Below are 20,065 nucleotides of genomic sequence, written 5' to 3'. Positions count from 1 at the left end.
TTGTGGTCTGAAGAATCCGCAATGTCAGGGGCTAAAAGTGTATACCGAGTAATATTGATAAAACATTTTTTTTATTCTACTTTATAGTTAAGTATATAGTAGCAACATACTCTGATATTCATGGATCTCCACCCTAGAAAACTATTGTTCTTGTCGTTCTGTTGATCTGCATGATTGTCCGTCGGCCTGTCTGTCTTTGTGTTTAGCTGTACAGCGTTTAACTCTAAACTGTTGGACCGATCCGACCATTTTTCATCTCCTTGGGGAATCCGTAGAAATTTTAGTGAACGTGATTAATTATTAGCTGCAATATACCGCCCACAAAAAGGTTTCGACGAGACGCCCAGCTCTCAAATGAACTGGCAGTTTCGGTATCTCGGTCACTGCAGTACATTGTTGTTGTAGGTTCAATATAGCGAGGATGTGACGGTTTACCGAAGTGCGGCGGACTTGTGTATCAGCGGAGATTCTGGGCACCCACCTGCTTGAATTAGATAAAATTGGGAATGTTCTTAGTCTTAACTAATTTCTACGCCCATGTTTCGACCATTTTTGTAATTATTGATTGAAAGGGAAGATACTTTGCGTTGAGAAATAAAAGTATAAATAATAGAGATTTGAAAGAATTAGACCGAACTTTTTAAAAAAATTGTCAAGAACCAATATCTTATTGAGCTAAATTTAATTTTAAATAATTACGGAAATACAATTAATTCTAATAAACCCGATCAAGCACATACGTCGCGCCAAAATCAAATTCTGTGTTAAACTTACTGGTGACTCAGGAAAGGTCTAAATAGAATTATTTGATATAAAATCCAAGTGATCATTCTATATGTTTAGTGGGTGCTCCCGAAGTATTCGTACCAAGATGGCGCACAACCTGAACATAGTATGTTTACCAGGTTGGGGTTGTTCAGATTGTGCGTCATCTTGGTACGAATACTTCCGGAGCACCGTTTAGTGAGCCTTTATATTTGATTTGAATAGATCGAAACCCATTCAAAGTTTTCATCTTTGCGCATACACAATCTAAACCTGATTTTAAAAATAACTATTCCTTAAATATATTGAGCATAAAAAATATGAAAGGTTAGATGCGGGATAATATTAAAATGTATTATAATATTCTGTTGGACATATCGCTGTAAAATAGAAAGCATTATCACAGTTCGCTATATGACGTGTTTCGTCATATATATTGAACGCCATTTTAAAATCGCTTCGTGTACCCTTTTCGTACAAATACAATCTAACATCCACTATGACTCAATTATGTTGTCGTCTAATTAAATTAAAGATTTTTAGTATGAGTTTGGTAGACTGTCAATGTACTTGAACTGGGATAGATTTGGTATCTAAACGAATGCTTGTTCGATGGAGTGTAGTAGAAAACGCCTATTTAGACCGATCATTTCTATATGCTCCGAATGAAGAGCTCGCACAATAGTAATTCAAAATAAGAATTTAGATTTTTGTTTTAAAAGCCGAGTTTGTTGAAAAATGATACAGAGGCGGCCAAGCATGACAGAATGAAACATTTGGGCTGCAATATTGGTTTCCCGTAAACTGCAAGCGAATAAAAAATAAAAAAAATTGAAGTCGTCTTCGAGTCGATTCACCCATTTTAAGTACTTTGGTCTCCATTAGTTAAGGAGAAAATCGAACAAGAATTCAGCAAAACAATCCACATGTTCTCTTCATATCCAATTATAAAAACTACACCTGAAAACTTTCATTTGAACTACAAAATACATGAATAGCGATGAAAGCATTCATAGTAAATACTGGCTGATTTTCATTGGTTGTGATCGTGTGGTGTCAACCTTGCATTGGGAAATAAGATTTTGTGTTGTATATTCTAAAAAATATAATCTCACTTAATATTGTTTTAACAGTATTTCCGGGTCCCTACGTTAGAATAGAAGCCACCAATGAAAACCAGAAAACGTGTTCACCGCACTGCAGCACTGCGACACAAGTTGAATGGCACAAAGCATCTAACAAAGTATCAACCGAATCTACAAGTAGAGTTTATCAAACGATACAAACTGGATCAGCAACGTTGCATCTTCAAAACGCAAATATTGCAGATGCGGGATCATATAGTTGTTATTATTTTAAGAGCAACAGTTGGGAACATGGGGAAACAGAATCATATGGAGGTGAATATATTCAATAGTATATAGACAAGAAGAACGCGCATCTGTGCCGATATGGTAGGGCCGACTGCGGTAATGCGGTTTGTTAAAAAATTCGGCGAGAAAGCGTAATAGAGGTGATTGAGAGATAGGAAATTACGTATTTCTGTGATCAGTTAGTCAATTGTTTTGGTGTCCTCAGAAATGTGCACAGAAGAATTATTCATTTTCAACATTAATTATGACCCTCTAAGGGTCATCAAGCAGCAACATTCACACCCACAAATACCAGATGCTTTGAAAAACAATATAATAAAATATTGATGAAGCATTGGATTTCATAGAACCCAAAACTAACTATTTGGAAAGCTAATTTTGTAGGGAAGGCACGGGCTTAAATGGCGGACTGGTCTGACGAAATTCCGCGTGGTGGCGCAGTATTGGTGAACGTAATAGCTGAAATATTTAGTCAAAAAGAGTAATAATGGAGCACACGCACAAGTTTGAGTGTAAAAAAAAATATACAATTTACTCGGTTTTCTTAGAAGTAATCAAGAAATATATGGGTTACCGGTTTTTGGGTCAATCTGTAATGGTCTCCTAACAACTTTCACCTACTTCAGATACTACAAATTTGTAATTGATTCGTCCCATAGTATCGGAGAAAAACAATGTTTTTCTAACAACCACAATCACCCTAATAACAATAACAACAACAGCGAAAATTTATCTAAGCGATTTATATTCATATTTCGCCTCCAATGACGATTTGTATTTGATATGTTGCTACTTTTTGTTTGCTTTGCAGTGGCTGGAAATCCCACAATCCATCAAATATCGAATAACACTTGCAACTCGAACTTGATCATCTCATGGCAACCACATACAAATGCTGTTGGATTTCCACACAAGTGAGTTTATCTCTATAATTAATAATTAAGCAAAATTTGTTTTTTCTCTGATGTTTTCACATTTAACATTTAAACGTGGCTCTAGGTAAGTTCTCGATACTGAATAAAGCGACATATTTATTACACCCTGTATTGCGCCCCCAATCAGTCCCGAGACGATCGTACAAGATGTCAAATTTTGTAAAAACTAGTTCTCACAAATATATCATTGTATTATAATCAATATATGTATTGTTTGAATGAATGGAAAGTTTATCTTATGAGCCCATTAGGTGAGTGACAGCCAACACTAACTAGTCCTTCGGCTGTGTTGTACAAGGGTCGACAGTAAATTAAGTGTTTATGTTTTGAATAAATGTTTAGAAATAACTGAAATCCATTAGATATAGAGAATGCAGAGGTACATCTTGTGCTATAGTACCTGCTTTGGGTAGATCTTGCCCTATAGCAGGGGCGTGCAATCTGCAGCCCGCGGGTCAAATGCGGCCCACAAGAAAAACTTGTGCGGCCCGCGAAGAAGCTCCACTTTTCAATGGTGTGCGATCCGCGAAACGAGTTTTTGTTTTTAATCTAGTATGTTCTAGTAATTTCAATGCTATTGCGTTGCATTGCCTATATTTGAGCTTGTGCAAAGCGAACAACGCATGTTACAAGATCAATAATCAAAATTTTTAGGTCTGAACTACTAGAATAGCTATGTTAGGTGAAGGTGCAGCCCGCGGTCTTATCCAGTTATTTGTATCTGGCCCTCGTGTATTAAAGTTTGCACAGCCCTGTCTACAGCGTGATAGACCCCATGCTATAGTACTAGCTATAGTGAGGTAGACCTCACGCTGTAATACTAGTTTGAGGCAGATCTAATGTCATAGCGTGGTTGACATTACGTTATAGTGTGGTAGATCTTGCGCTACAGTGGCATTGACTTTAACCTCAGCTTCGTGTTTCGTTCACTTCGTTAACAAATAGTCTGAATTTCATCAAAAGCTTTTCTATTTTACATTAGGCTCTAGCAATTAATGTGTTGCGACTAAACCTTTTTTTCAAATATATCAATGTCGGCTATGACTTGATGAAAATAATTTCAACCAAATGCTAATGTGTGCACTAATTACAAATATATAATGGCTCTTACTGAATTTATTGTACACTCTATTCTGTTTCACAGGGTCGAAGTAACTACATTCCCAGAGGGATCACCAAAATGGGTGGAATCACCAACATCTGGGAATCAGTCAACCCTAATATCCAGTTTGTTGCCTACCACAGACTATACAATCAAAGTAAACAATAAGGATATATTATAACGATTTATTTGATTCTATTTATTTTGTTTGCAATCAGTTTCCTCTTTGAATAAGAACAGCCTTGATACAACGCGCTCGTCAATGTATGTTATTACGGTACTCCCGCAGTGTGTGTACCACGTTAGGGTTGGCTCATATTTTTATTCCGATTTGCCATATTTTATTTCCATTACGAGTTAGGGTACCGTCTGTGTTAGCCAAGTGTATATACCCCCTGCCAACAGTTCCGTCACACAACTTGATGTAGAGTAGGCGACAAAATTAATTACTGCCATATTGGGACACACACTACTGGAGCGCCGTTATTCCTATGGCAAAAGGTCGGAACTTTTTCATCATAAATTTTCTCAGCATCTTACAATTTACGTTTTTTTAATATAATATTAATACAAGTTTTTCATTATATATTAATTTTATTTTTCAGATAACTGCATGTGTAACGAAAGATAATTGTCCACCCGAATATTCCGCCACCGAAAGCGCAACAACAGGGGGAGCAACGTTGTCTGCTGAGTCTTCGTCTACTACACAGATCAAGGAGAATCAAACTTGTGTCATCGATTGGACATTTCCAAACAGTGCAAAGATTGGTGGCCCGTATAACGTTGTAAGTATATATCGCTGACTCAATTTGATTTATATTGCATCTCAGAATAGATAGAATGGTCTGGTATACAAACTAAACCCCAACCAAGTTAGATTACTTTATGATGATGATAATTTGCTCTCCGGATGCACACAATTTTTTACTCGGTTGTTTGGATACCTCAATCTCACGTTTGAATGCTTTCTTTATAGCAGATACTTCCCTGTTTCAATGGAGATATTGACTCTGACTCTCGACTCGAGACAATAGAGTGAATGAAATTAAATTGGAAAATATCAAAAAATTAGTTTAGTAGTCACATTACTTTTCCATCTCAATTTTTCCTTTCACTTCACAGGAAGTTAACTTAACTTCGTATTTGGCTACATCCCGAGATTCCAATAAGCAGTTAAACACACAGACGTTCAATGTAACATCATCGTCGCTGCATTCCTTTCAACCAGACCCAAATCGCAACTATTCAGCTTCTATAAAAATATTCAATTGTGTCGGAGCGAGTCAAGCAATCGATTCAAGTGGGCGTTGCACTGGAAGACCAAAAGGTATAATTGATAGTATTATAAAGCTAATGAGATTATAACCACTGACAATTGTAACTACAGGCTGACCCCGAAAAATCGAAATCATATCTTTCCTAATCGCTTCTAGAAAGAGAAGATAATTTATTCAAAATTTAAACTTCTGTTTTTGAATGATTGTACCCGAACGTTTCAGTAATCCAGGACGCTTTGTACAAAAGTTGCGTTTCTATAGCTAGAATATGTTCCAAATAACCCGGATTTTGCTTTTGGGTCACCCTTCATGTTATGTGATCATGATATACAAATGAAAATATATATTTGGCTTTACCCTGACATTGGTTGCGTTGTAGCAGGTAGTTGGTATAGAGAATCAGCATCACATTATATTTTGGCCACTTTTGATATTATTAAGTCAAGTCACAAAGCCCCACGACTTGTGTCGAGTCATAATTTGTCGCAATCTTGAGTCTTGTTCTTGTCACAACGGATTTTAAAGTCGCTTCCGACTCATTGTATATTTCATGAACAAAATGAATAAATATGAGTCACATTGAAACTAAGACTTCCTCTTGCGGCAATCTAACGTTATACCGAAAGTCAAGATAAGATTTATCCTTGTGTGTATTGATAACATTTATCTTGGCACTAGCACGATCCAGTTTGAGTTATTGCTTTACAATTTTCAACATTTCAATAGAACCGAATCGAAAATATTTTTGAGACTTCAGTCAAGCCGCTCTGTAGGTTAGTCGAGATTGAACCATTTGAAAAAAACAAGGACTCGGGTAGATTCACTGCCCCGAGTATATTTATTGACTCGCGTATATTCACTGACTCGAGTAGATTCACTGACTCGAATAGATTCACTGACTCGAGTAAATTCACTGTTTCGATTAGATTCCCCGGCTCGAGTAGATTCACTGACTCGAGTTGAAACACTGACTCGAGTCTCTTCGAGAATGCTCTTATTTTTATGAACCGACATTGCCTTTTGAATGCTTATAAAGTCACATTAACCGGACCCTACTTGAACCCTTTTTTCTTTTGCTTATATTCAATAACTGTCAATATTTCCAGCACTCTCTGAGAGATAACAATCTAATATTTTAACAGCACCTGAAAAAGTATCTCCTCTCCTTATTGAAAATAACGTCATAAATGAAAACGGAACCAAAGAAATGACCTTGCTGCGACCAAATGAAACCAAAGGACTCGTAAGGTACAATCAACTCAAATAAAGCATTTGGCAATAAGTTAATGCTCGTATACAAAAACATATATTATTGCAGGAAGCAATGTTTTGAGCTTCGACCTTAAACTGCTATGGTCTTGACAGAAATAGTGCTGGAAGAAAATTCCCAAGTAATTATGGCTTTATCGAGAACTGATAAATAAAAAAATCTTTGATAAATTTTTATGTCAAAAGTTTAGATGAATTTTATATTTATATTAGTAACACAGACTACCTTGAGGAAAACGTTTATGATAATCCTTAATATTAAAAAGTTTTTGCTAACTTCTTTCCATAAATTCGAACAGTTGCATGCTGGTGATCGTTGGGAAAACTGGATCGGAGGTTGCTGCTAAAGTTTCATTGGACAATTTAAAAGAAGCGAACAAATCTTCAGAAAACGGAGAATATATTGCAATGGCCATACCAGTCTCAAGGTAGGTGTTTGATTTTGTTATCATATCTCTTCATTGCTAGATGGGTACTCCCGTAGAATGTGTACCAGGTTTGGGTTAGGCCATAATTTTATTTCCATTTTCCCTATTTTAGTTCTATTACGGGTTCGGGGACTGTTTGTTTTAGATAACTTAATATCCCTCTGCCCATAGGTTTCGTTCCTTTTACACAACATGATGTAAAATAGGCGAATAAAATTAATTCCCTCCATATTAATACGCATACTTCTAGAGCGTCACCAGATGTTTATTTTACAATTGTTTTGCCCGCTTGATGTTACTTTCTACCTGACTCCAACCTAGACCCAATACGAAAAGTTACAAATTTAACTTCAGTTTAAGTTCAAATTTAATTCATTCATTTAGTTCAAGTTCAAATTTAACTTCTGATCATTTGAGCTTTTGTGTACATTTTCAGCACTATTACACCTGTTGCATTTATCATGTTGGAAAACATTCTAATATTGTGTGAATGCCACGAATTTGACCAATTCATGTTGTGTTTTGTTGTGTTAATACAGCACAGAATTTGCATCGAAGCATCTTAAACCTACCCCAATTAGGCTTCCAAATTAAATACACTATTTGCGTTGAACATGTCGTGTGGAACGTCATACACATATCTCCAACAATATTACAGATAATGGAATCATTAAAAATATAGGTAGATTTTTGAAAATATTTCAAAATCTCCTATTAACAAAACTCTTTGTGCTATGTTGTCTGTTTCTGTGAGGCAAAAAACAAGTCTGATACGACTCCATTGATGATTACAGCATGGACGAGGAAAAAATGAAAATCATCCTCGGAGACGAATCGGAGACATCATGTGACGTAAACGATACTGGTAAAAAAGATTCAAGAAAAAGAAAGAAACGATCAGCACAGGACGAAAATGTATTTGTAGGACGAAGTCAAAAATTTAACAAAGAAGAAGATTACAAGTATGCGTATATGATTAAAAAAGCTACATAAGTAAGTTGATTCAAAGCAAATGCTGGAGCCCTCCGTTATTAGTGAAATGATTATTAAAATGGTAAAAGCATAAAGTGGCCACTAACGCACTGCAAATCTATGTATGTGTTTACTTGCAATTAAGGTGTCAAAAACGCTTGATAAAAGACATGAGGTAATTCAAGGTGACACTACCTGCCTAAGAGGAATTGGATTACGCATGGCCTGCAATACTAGAAAGAAACGTTTCAGTGGAAAGCCAAAACCTTTGAAAACACAGAAATAGATTTAGAATCTTGTTTTGAATAAATTAAAAAAAAAAAACTAGATGTGCAAAAACAATGAAAAACAATTTTACCATTTCCAATATTTTTTTTTAGAAAATAACCTACTAATAAGGTACTATTGAAACTCAGCGAACACTTTGAATTATAATTAGATAACTAATGACTTTTGTGCAATGCAATGCTGAAAAACAAGGGTCTATAATCTGTAAAGTACCTTTACTATATAGACTGATATCACAAGTAATTTGAATGAAAAAATTCTAGTACTCGTTAATCTTATATTCTTCATATAAGTATTTTTATAAACGACCATCTTGTCGCAATACCAAGTTAAGCGCTCAGTGTACAAAAGAGCCTTGTGTCGATTGAAGACGCCATATTGAAAAAAAACATAATAAAATTGATTATCTTTGACTTGACGTCCGTCGAGCAACAAATGTCTGTGACCTTACCTGTGGTATAACAAAATATATCAGATCTGCTAAATGAGAACAAAGCTTTGTAAAGTTTGTGATCCTCCGTACTCTTCCTATATATTAAGGGCCAAATATATAAGCACTTCGAAAATATTTTTAGAGTGAAAAGTACCAAAAAGTTTAACACTTTGAATAAAAGTTTCATTTTTTCTAGAGTTTCAGTTGTGACTTCCACACCATCTGGTGTTTACGTATACTTCTCTCGAAGCATGGAAATTACTTTGAAATGGGAAACAAAAGAAGTAACGAATGGTGAAAAAGGAACAGGTTCAATCAAATCAGGTATCTTCAAACATACATTGCTAAAAAAAAAAAATTTAAATTATTTGAATATTTCTTTAATATTCAGTATATCCATTAAATGCCTTATGTTGTGCTCTGTTTATCCCGTACCATGATTAATGTAGAATTATGAATGCGAGTTGAATCAAGATTTTCCCAGAAATTCTTCGTTTGGAAAACACTTCGAGTGATAGTTAGCATTTTTATGTAAATTTATTTCTACGTAGTTCGTATTGTTTAAAATTATTAGTTAGTTTATTGCCAAAAATGGAATATAGTTTATATCATAATCTCGAGGACAACGTGAACCGACATGCTAGTTTACATTCATCTGGTAGGGCTTGGCCTATCATACGGTAATCATTTTAATCGGGGATAAAAAAAAAGCTGATTTTTTCGGGTAATCGTTCCATTTGTATGGGCTTGAATGTGAGAGAAATCAGTTACCCCTCTCTTGAATACGTGAACTCCCTCGCAAACGCAAAGCGTCTAGTAACCTTTGCATAAATGGACAGATCGCCGTGTTGGAGAAAATAGAAGTGACTCGTACTCTACTAACCGCCAGTGAGACTCCACTCAGTAATTGACTTGTCCTCAAACTAGACTTAAAATGAGCCGTGAGCTAACTTGACTCGCGACTCGAGGTGTAAAAACGCTTTGCATTTGAGAAGACTCGAGTTATCTAAAAGAAATGACTCGGACTCGTATTCCAATAACCGTAAAACTCAGGGATTGACTCGACTTCGGAATTGTAAGAGATGTGACTAAACTTAGCACGCCAGTTTATAAACTTCTAACGAGCAGTTCCTTACGAATGTCGAAACTGTGAAATGATGCAGAGTACATATGGAGGTAGGGCTGGGCATTTCGAATCGAATAATCGAATCGAATAGTAAATTATTTGAATCGGTTCAGAGCTAAATTTCAAATCGCCGTCATCTTGTTTTTATCTTTCCGCTAATCTTCAAGGTGAATTCCCCATTTTTTTTATTGGAGTCATATTTTTTTAACGAAATTCTAACATATGACTATTTTCTTATTGATATAACGTGTTTGTTATTCTGTGTGAACGCTCAGTAATCTATCTGAGTGATTTATTCTATGTCTCCAGTAATTCATTTGTTGAGAGGACCAATTACTATAATAAAATCGCTCACAATTATATATTTTCAAGTATTCGAGATTCGATTCGATTCGAAAAAATTATTCGATTCGATTCTGAAATCACAAGTTATTCGAAAATGCACAGCCCTATGTGGGAGTAAGCATGTTTTTACGGCTGAATAGGTCAGAAGGGGAATATTCAATGTTAGCCGAAGATAGATGTGTCTGAATGACTTTTATTTTTACAGGCGTCGAAAGCGGCGGAACACCTAGCTGGACATTTGCTATCATTGGCGCGGTCGTGCTTATTCTTATAGTTGGAATTATAATTACTGTCGTAATATTGAAAAAAAGGTAAACTAAAGTGCATAAACAAGCTCATAATGTTTAAACTATTTTTGACATTACCAGAGTCTTCGGTTCACTCTTTTCCACCTTCCCACGTGCTCTTGCGCACCAGAAAATGTAACAATTAACTTGTACTTTTTTCATTGACTGTATTTGACTTACGTTGTCTCAAATAAAAGATTTTTGTCTTGAGCAGAAAACGTAATACAAAACTTGAATTGGTTTGATTCAAAGCTGACATGGCTTGTCGGTACGTTTTGATCTTAATGTGACAAATGTTGTTGTGGTCGATTATACTTAAGATTTGGGCTCTCATGACTCGAGATTGCTTGAAAAGTTACTTTAAAGTAGTCTCATCCAAATACAGACCATGGAACTCATATTCAAAGCAAAAAATGACCTCTGGCCCACTAACATAACGAGATTCATTGTTCAGGATAAAGCACCAAGAAATGCATAAAATATAGTGTGACGTGAGCAACAAATTGCTCGCTGTCACGAGTATTTAACAGAGTAATTTAGTTTAAATTAGAGTAATTTATAAAAATTCAATAATAAAGACTTAATAATTAATCCATTCAGAAAAAACAACGAAACAACGAAAATCGAAGTTCAGCCGTCGGAACTTGAAAATCCTGTTCCACCGACACCGAATGTGTAAGTATCGTCACATGGTGTAGTAAAACGAATTTATAACATCAACAATTCATAGTCATTGTCAATTGTTACCTAGTGAAGCCCTATTCATGTGAACCTCAGAAAATCACTCAGTGAGGGCCGACTAGAAGGCAGAGAGATCAGTTCGAGAAACGATGGTTTTAATCTAAAAATAACATTGGGTATAGTAAAACTCGTTTATGGTTCAATGTGAATTCTACATACAATGTTGCCCATAATTGGTTTATAAAAGTATAATTACTATCGAAGACCACTTACTGATTAACCATACTATAATTCTACCAGGATACAAAGTGTTGGTTGCGAAAGTTAGGAAAATTGTAGCTGCCCTTTTTATCAAGTAAAAATCCGGAATTTTTTTTTAATTTTTAATTACAAGAAACTTCCTCCATAAAGTTATCTCGTTTATTTTATGCACAGTGCTCCTCATGCCAGCAACAATTCCCCAAGAGCCCCGCCTCCTGTACAGCCACGAAGACCAATTTCTAATGAAGTACATATAGTAGAAGGTATTGTAACTTTCATGTTTAATTGCATAGTGTCTAAAAAAGAGAGCAATGCTAAAAAAATATCGGGTTTCATGGAAATTTGAAAATCAAAATATATGTTATAGCCATCTATAGGCTTCTACCATCTTCAAACATTTGTACTCATTTGGTGAATTAGTTTATGCGAAAATCTTATTCAGTTACAGCGAAAACAACAACAACAATTTAGGAAAGCAGTCCATATGTATGCTGTCTCCAATAGCGAAGTCATACCGTGTTTTTACACATTCTATACCGTTTGTTTTTACTCAATTCTCTCGTTTTTAAATGAATTCTCTCGTTTTGTAATGAATTCTCTCATGTTGTCCCCGAAGATGCGACGCCATTACGCACCACAATGATATGCTTTAAACGTTATGTTTTTATGAGTTTGTTTGGTGTAGTCTGACTTTGCATTAATTGTAAATTTGGTAAATATGTAAATATGGTTAATAACAATTAATACAAGTTGACACAAAAGTAGGCTGACAGTTGAATTAATTGCTACCCTACCTTGTAATTGTAATGCCGTGTTGGGCTTTACTTTTAAAATCCCCCTGAGTCGGTGTCAAGAGTTCAAATTCCCCGGAGTTGTAGTCAGAATTTTTGACTTTCTAAATAGAAATAAGTCAAACTGTTCTAAAGAAACTCAAAATGAATTAAGTTTAGAATACGCTTCTACAGTATATTTATTGAAGGCTTGCATATGCCAAGATTATTGCGTTCAATCTTTGATTTTTTGGAGTTTGTAAGCTGGAGTCAAAGTCAAATTTTTTTACAACCCGGACTCCGGAGTCTGCACTCAAAGCAGATGGGTTAACTCAGTCTTTACCTTATATTCAGGACAAGACGCTTATGTGAACTATGTGAAAAAAGCTGAAAAAAAATCAGAAACATCAATTTCTGTCTCTGACTTGGAAAACGTTTACAACTCTATGAGGGCCAGAGAAAACAGACTGTTTTTGGAACAATTTCAGGTAAATAAACGATAAATAATAGTTGTAATTTTAGTGATTTTTCCGGAGAAAGTTAGCAATTTATCAATGGTTCTGATATCCGAATATGGATCAAAATAAATAAATTTCTGAGACACTTCATCGACGTGGATGGATTCAAAAATGGATGACATATGTAAAAAACTACTTTATTAAATATGAATAAAAATTCGTTCTGAGCGCGTCCTATAACGTTTATAACGTCCTATAACGTTCATAACAACCATAGCTTGTAACAAATATTTGATAATATATTCGCGCAATAATTTGTGTTTTAACTCTAATGAATGCTTCAGACAGCGTTTTACATTTTCTCTCTTTTTTGTTTTAATATGGCGTCACAAATTGGTATTAAGTCACACTTTTACTTTTCATTTTTTAGCAACGGCGCCACCTCATAAGCACTCCATTTAGAGTTTCCCTGCTTGATAACCAATTTTGGTTCCTCTTTTCCAGTAAATTTTGTGTTCGTGATTTTTTTCAATTTTGCTTGCAATTTTTCATCTGGATGGAAAAACAAATTGACTATGACCATAATTATCTATTTTAAAATTTGTTTGTAGAAAATTCTTCAGGAGGCCGCAAAATATGGCGGAACAAAAAAGTTTGCGTCGAACGAGGCTTTGAAGAAGAAAAATCGATATAAAAATATAATGCCATGTAGGTGCATTTACTTTCATCTACATTGTTACATCTTATGTAAAATTAAACGATTCAACCTCCATTACGACAAAGTCATCATCTAACTAAGAGTTAATGACGTGGTGGGATTCAGGGGATTCGCACGGGTTCTCGCGAACGCGTTTCGGAATCTCGTGATATCAGCGAACCCGTTTTTGTTATTATATCATCCAAGAAAAGGGTTACGTACAGCTCAAATGACGACTCGCGTTATATTCTGTACTTCGAAAGTTAGGTATTATATTTGTCCAAATGCACCTTACGTCATGACATAGGCTAGATATGTTTTTGAAATGAGAGGACCTGTTGTTAGTGAGTTCTATACATTATACTGTACAGTCTGTATACTTTATACGCAACGATTCGACTATTCACAAAATTTTTCATTTGTTATTGATTCTCTTTCAATAAGTTCAACGATATTTTAAAAGCATATTCAATGAGTATGCACGTAACTTCCCTGTTTCTTGGAATGTGTTTGATGTATGAAAGAAAATGGCGCTTTCAACAAGCTAGAAAACTTGAAACCGACTTTTATTAATCCGATAGTATTTTTCTATCGGACTTTACCATTTTGATTTGACAACCAATGCTATAATCGCCACATTTCATCTAAAGTAGCGGTTCCAAACCTGGGGTCCGTTGATTACCAAGGGGGCCACAGAGCAGTTGGTGATGGGCCACAATACTTTTCCTTTTATAATAAGACTCCCCGTCCTTCCTAGATCCATTGCTTGATAAGGTTACTTCACAGGGTGTTGAATTGTTTAAACATAATGGAATTTGGAAACTAACAATCAAAATAACACTATAAATACCACGGGAAAGAAAAACACTGGGACCACGAGTGCTTAAAGCTTCCGGAAGGAGGCCATGAGCCTTAAAAGTTTAGAAACCACTGATTAAAAGTATTTATCTGCATACGTTAGTTTGTTGAAAAATGTTCCTCAGTCATTACTATTGACGCAATAGAGAGTCTTATGATGGCGGATGCGGTAGCATAAGTATGCCGTTTGGCTAAATTGACTAGGTCCGCCTATTGTCTTTGTCAAACGTTTTTACGACTTGTCGACGTGGTATTTTCGACATCAAAAACATTTTATATTCTTACTCTCAGAAGTTTTTCAATCTTTTTTTCTCACTCCAACCAAAAAATCCTATTCACTTCCGATTCCTTTGCGTCTGTTAGTTGGCCACACAAAGGAGTTTCCGGCAAAAAGATCATCACGAGTCAAAAAAATGATAATGCAATGTCTGAATAATTTTTCTCATTCTCTGTTTAGTCGATGATACCCGAGTTCCTTTAACCGAGGCAAAGTCTGGCTACATCAACGCCTGTTTCATAAATGTAAGTTTTCTCTGTCGGTCTGATTATTTTAGTATTTTTTGTGAAACCTAGTCCATAACTTTTTTTTGAAGCTTCGTCTTTAAAACGCTACTAAGATATATCCAATGTAAAATACATTAATATAGAGATTTTGCAAAATTCTCTCTATTCTAAAGGAAATTTGAAACCCTATTTTTAGCATATTCGCTTTTTTGGGTAGAAGCATTCGTCGTATATTTGGCTTTGTTCTTAAAAAATTAAGTGATTAACTTGAAGTGGTACTAAAGTGTGGTCCTAAAATCCGTCCCGTGGTTACTTTTTTGTACCTCATTAAAACATAATTAGTTTATTTATATAAAAAAATTGATTATGTCTTGCTTTTTAGGTGGTTGTGAATAATAGCAATGAGAAATGTCATCAAAATTTAAATTAACGTTAAATTCTATGAAATGTGTAAAATTCCACACGCTGGATCACAATTTAATCAACTTCATCGTGTTACAACAACCTTCTATCCTTTCACAGGGCCACAACGTACGACACAAGTACATTGCAACACAGGGGCCTCTGCCCGATACCGTTGGTGACTTTTGGCAGATGGTATTAGAGCAAAAAAGCAAAGTAATCGTTATGTTGGCAAAAGAAATCGAAGCAGGAAAAGTGAGTTGTAAAAAAATTCATGTACATCACAATTCAATCAAAATTGCATGACGGACAGACTTCAACTCTTGTTGGACACGAAGTGAACTTATTTATCGTTTTATTAAATTGTTGTTGTTGTTGTTGTTGTTGTTCTTGTTCTTGTTCTTGTTCTTGTTCTTGTTCTTGTTCTTGTTCTTGTTTTTGTTGTTATTGTTCTATTTTATTACTGGACTAATTGCTTTGAAATTTTCTTTAGTCATCGAGATGAAAAATTGCGCAACGTGTGGCGATTCGATCGCATTTTCAAACCGGCAGTCAGAATACCGGTATACTTCTTCGTTTTGACCGTGTGCACATATATTTGATCAATGCTTTCTGGCATTTGATTTTTGGAGATAATCGTTGACTACCACACAAATTGCAAATCTGCAAAAAGATATATATGTAGAATTAAAAACAAATGATCTGACGTGATTGAATCGAAAAGAACTCAAAGTTACATTGAAATATTTGGTGCACACGAAACAATGAACATACGCTGCATATTCTATTTTTTGCTCTGACGTTCGGGAAACCGTTGGTAACCATTGATTAAAATTCCATGGTCATTTAATATGCAAAAGCAAATTTTTTTTAGAAAAAATGCCAAAAGTACTGGCCTGATGCGGGGAAAAATCTTGCGGTTGGAGATATAGTGATTGAAAATGCACAAGAAGTCAATTACAGCGCTTTCATGAGAAGAGTCCTCGTTGTGACATCCAAGCAGGTAAAGAATAACAAAAGTGGAATAGTACCATGTACACGGTCGATTGCGCTTTAGGCAATAATTCAATTCTATACACCTCTTGTTCCCTACCTTTTATGGGTCGCGTGCCCCCTTTAAACCCTGTAAAATATTCTTATCCCTAATGAAATTAGGAAGGATCTATGTAAGGCTCCCGCATTCCGCTTCCGATTGACATCCGCTGCTATACATTATAGATTTTAAAGACATTATAGATTTACAGATGCTGGAGTCTGGACCACTTATAACATATAGTATTAAAAACAAAATCATTGAATAGAGAATAACAAAACAAATCATTAATCACACATTTATATAATTGGCGAACATCACACCCAGTATACATTTCAAATTGTTTTTTTCTGTTTTACTTTTCTCATCTTAGTCACTCCAGTAGGTAATCTTAGAATTATATATGTCGACTATGCTTTTAATTAAGTGCTTGTGTCTTGGCTGCGTATTCAAAAAACATTGGAGGAGAACTTTAAATATACCCCAATTTATATTGAACTAAATCAATATTCCAAATTACCAATCTCGAATTTTGTGGGAATCAACATTATTTAGTTTTTGTCATTGTTAATTCGAACTGGGGTAAATTCGTCTCTATTGAATCATGTCCTCAATATATAAATACATTTGATTTGTGATTGCAGTCCCTCGCCTAATAAAAGTAGTGTCATTGAAGCTTTAAAAAAATTTCAGTCTGTCGAACGGTACTTCACTACTACTATATTTCAAACAAAATATACCAAACAAAAAATTTGTGTTCTCTCGGTAGCAATGAAAAAGAGGGTAAAATTTTTATTTATTATATCTTCCAGGATAACAAAAGCTTGACCGTTTACCAATATCAATTCCTTAAATGGCCTGATCATGGGGCTCCTCAGACAACATCGAACTTGCTCAGAATGCATCAAGCGGTCTTAAAAAGTTGTCAAGATCTGGAAAATGATTCTCCCATCGTTGTACACTGCAGGTGAACCTCTTTACATAGTTGAATAGTTAAAAGGGCAAAAAAACGAACTAAAACCCAGTGATTCGATTACTGATTGTGTGAGTTTCATTATCTTTGGGACACCCTATGTCTCCTTACGTGTGTGCAGTATAAAAATATATGGCGCTTTTACCAATTAGAACATTTTGCGCCAGACAATTTGAACAAACTTTGAATATGCTTTCAATATTCTCCTGGTGGACATAATACAGCAATGAAGAGCGAATGCGAGTGTTAAATAAAATATCTTCGATTTGAAAATCAATAAGACTCTCATAAAAAAAAAAGGAAAGTAATAAGTGTTCTGCTAACTACTTCCATCTTAAGGTGCTAAAAATGAGAAATTGATTGGTCCATTAGTTACGGAAAAAAGCATTTTTTTTTACCAAAAGTCGTTCCAACACCAACAACAAACTAGCAACAATAACAACAATTGAAAAAAAGCGGTTCAGATTGCCACTTCGTATCTGAAGTGAGACTTACACTTACCCACTTTTGTAATAGATTGACTTGCCGCGTTAGGGGTGACATTTATCATACAAGAAAGTACTAACAATGGCTCTATTTTAGTCTGGTTTTTATGCTTCATTGAAACAGAATTCCATGAAAGCTGCTTAATGCGCGACATATTACCTATCCATTCGGTTTTGTAACAATCATGGCTTCTGACTATTGAGGTAAATCCAGACCCAAACAATTCGGTGAGAAGAAGTGGCTTAGGGGTATTCATGAAATTCACAACGAAAATTTTTTTTAAATGCGATTTTGCGGCATTATAATGATGACGACTTATTTCCTTTCCTTATGAAATTTAAATGTAGTCAAGACAATACAATTGTTCACTTTATTCATCTTACATCTGTTATTAAAATATATAATTATCTCGTTGATTCTTATAACCCCGATCTAGACTGGCATTAAAGGCGTGGTCTTCCTTGCTCTCCATGAATTTGAGAAATCTTATCTCTATTGGAGACAAGGCGATCCAGTTCGTTCATATTGTTCCTTCTAAAAGGTTGGTGTTGTCGTCGCTGTTGTTGTTATGGTTGTTGTTATTCTTGAGGTTGCTGTTGTTGTTGTTGCTGTTGTTCTTGTTTTTGTTGAGGAAAGTAAATTTTCTCATAAAATCGACCAATTGATCTTTTCATCAAACTCGGTGATATCCCGTTCATGCAGCAATGCGTGATTTTGTTGCATATATTGTAATATTTTTATATTTAAGTGCTGGAGCTGGAAGAACTGGAACCTTTATTGGATACGACATTCTACTCGAGGAAAGTACTTCCAAGCGATCAGTTGACGTGTTCTCTTGCGTCCTCAACATGAGAAAGCAAAGAGTTGAAATGGTGCAGACCGCTGTAAGTTAGTAAATGAAATCTAAAATAAACGTAATAATATGCAATCAATTTGCTACAATATTAGTTTTCGTTCAAACCATATTCAAACCTGAATAAATTTTAGGCTTGGACTACATTTCGTCAAAAAATAGATCTACAGGGTGACAAAAAAAAATAAAGCTCGTAAATTTCAAAAATACTCGAAAAATGATTGTACTCGAAAGTTGTGCTTTGCACGGAATTTCTTTTTATAATATGTTCCGAATTACCACCTTTTTAGTGGAGAGAGCTGTAATGTTTATATAATACTCTATTAACATGTACTATGATTTTCTAACTAAACATAGGACTACTATTTTCATACACGAAATGTTTGTCCTGTTTGTTTCGTTCAATTGTTATTGTTGTTATTAATAGTTATCGTTGTATATGGTTGTTGTTGCTATCAAATTGCCGAAGATCAATCGATCAATCTGTCGGAATCAATTTAATGTAGGACAAGAAGTGTTCATATGGAATGTTTTGTTGCTATTGTTCTAAAGTAATGGACTCGAGTGTTTAGCTGTCTTTTGTATTTCATATTACTAATTAGAATTCGTTTAACATTATATTTATATTATTCGATTGTTTATTTCAGGATCAATATATCATTCTTCACAAACTTATGTTGGAGACAAGTCTGTTTGGTGACAAAGACTTATCTACTGATGAAGCAAAGAATAAGTTAGAAATGATGAAAAGGTAAATTCTATATTCATGTATTATAAAACAATATAGGCAGCAACTACAATTCAACAAGAAGCCAAAGATTTGCATCGCCCTATGCAAATATGTCTAAATATAACATTACGCTGACTGTGCTATATTCAAAATCCATTCGTTACAGTTTCGTTGAACATATTCATTCATCTATTTTGTTAAGATATAAAAATGCTACCAAATTTACATGAAATCATTGCGTGATAGTTTTTGCATTTTATGTATTGTTTCAGAATTGCTTTCAATAAAATTTTGCATTTTTTATTGAATACGCACCATCTGAGTAAGATATATATATATATATACCTCAATTTAAAATGTATTATGCTTTTGTTGAAAATATTCATCTCTTTTGTTGAGATATGAAAAAGCCACCGAATTTGCACGATAACATTGTGTGATAGTATTTGCATTTTATTGTATTGTTTCAGAATTGCTCTTAATAACATTTTTGTATTTTATGTTGAATATGCTTCTTATGAATAAGATACAAAGTATCGATTCTATTCAAAATATATTATAATCTTCTGAGATAATCGAAAGCACAAAATTTCAAAAAATCTATTTCATGGGTGACGAATAAAATAACTTTCACAGACTGCAGCGGATTATTAATGTAGAACTGTCCTGGACATAAATTCAAAATTTCAAATTTTCAATAAGAGACATTCCCTTATCAATAAAAAGCGAGTTTTCATATCAAGTAAAAGAAAAATA

At 34.7% G+C, this 20,065-nt stretch overlaps 1 protein-coding gene across 1 annotated transcript in view; it reads left to right on the top strand.

Moving 5' to 3' along the window:
* The window catches only part of LOC120335088 (uncharacterized), a 29,132-nt gene that overhangs the window by 4,564 nt on the left and 4,503 nt on the right, over positions 1-20,065 (top strand). Inside the window, exons 5-24 of the mRNA XM_078112950.1 lie at positions 1,899-2,165; positions 2,950-3,052; positions 4,218-4,332; positions 4,781-4,963; positions 5,301-5,505; positions 6,598-6,703; positions 7,024-7,152; positions 7,947-8,114; positions 9,042-9,169; positions 10,522-10,627; positions 11,204-11,278; positions 11,720-11,808; positions 12,670-12,803; positions 13,385-13,481; positions 14,786-14,850; positions 15,355-15,489; positions 16,109-16,237; positions 17,080-17,234; positions 18,475-18,610; positions 19,227-19,330. Coding sequence (XP_077969076.1) covers positions 1,899-2,165; positions 2,950-3,052; positions 4,218-4,332; positions 4,781-4,963; positions 5,301-5,505; positions 6,598-6,703; positions 7,024-7,152; positions 7,947-8,114; positions 9,042-9,169; positions 10,522-10,627; positions 11,204-11,278; positions 11,720-11,808; positions 12,670-12,803; positions 13,385-13,481; positions 14,786-14,850; positions 15,355-15,489; positions 16,109-16,237; positions 17,080-17,234; positions 18,475-18,610; positions 19,227-19,330 — 2,629 coding nt within the window. The remainder of the gene's footprint in view (positions 1-1,898; positions 2,166-2,949; positions 3,053-4,217; positions 4,333-4,780; positions 4,964-5,300; positions 5,506-6,597; positions 6,704-7,023; positions 7,153-7,946; positions 8,115-9,041; positions 9,170-10,521; positions 10,628-11,203; positions 11,279-11,719; positions 11,809-12,669; positions 12,804-13,384; positions 13,482-14,785; positions 14,851-15,354; positions 15,490-16,108; positions 16,238-17,079; positions 17,235-18,474; positions 18,611-19,226; positions 19,331-20,065) is intronic.

This window comes from Styela clava, chromosome 1, assembly GCF_964204865.1.
Source record: "Styela clava chromosome 1, kaStyClav1.hap1.2, whole genome shotgun sequence".
NCBI classification, from domain to species: domain Eukaryota; kingdom Metazoa; phylum Chordata; class Ascidiacea; order Stolidobranchia; family Styelidae; genus Styela; species Styela clava.
Note: the sequence above shows the minus strand (reverse complement) of the source record. Positions and strands in the feature narration are given on the sequence as shown.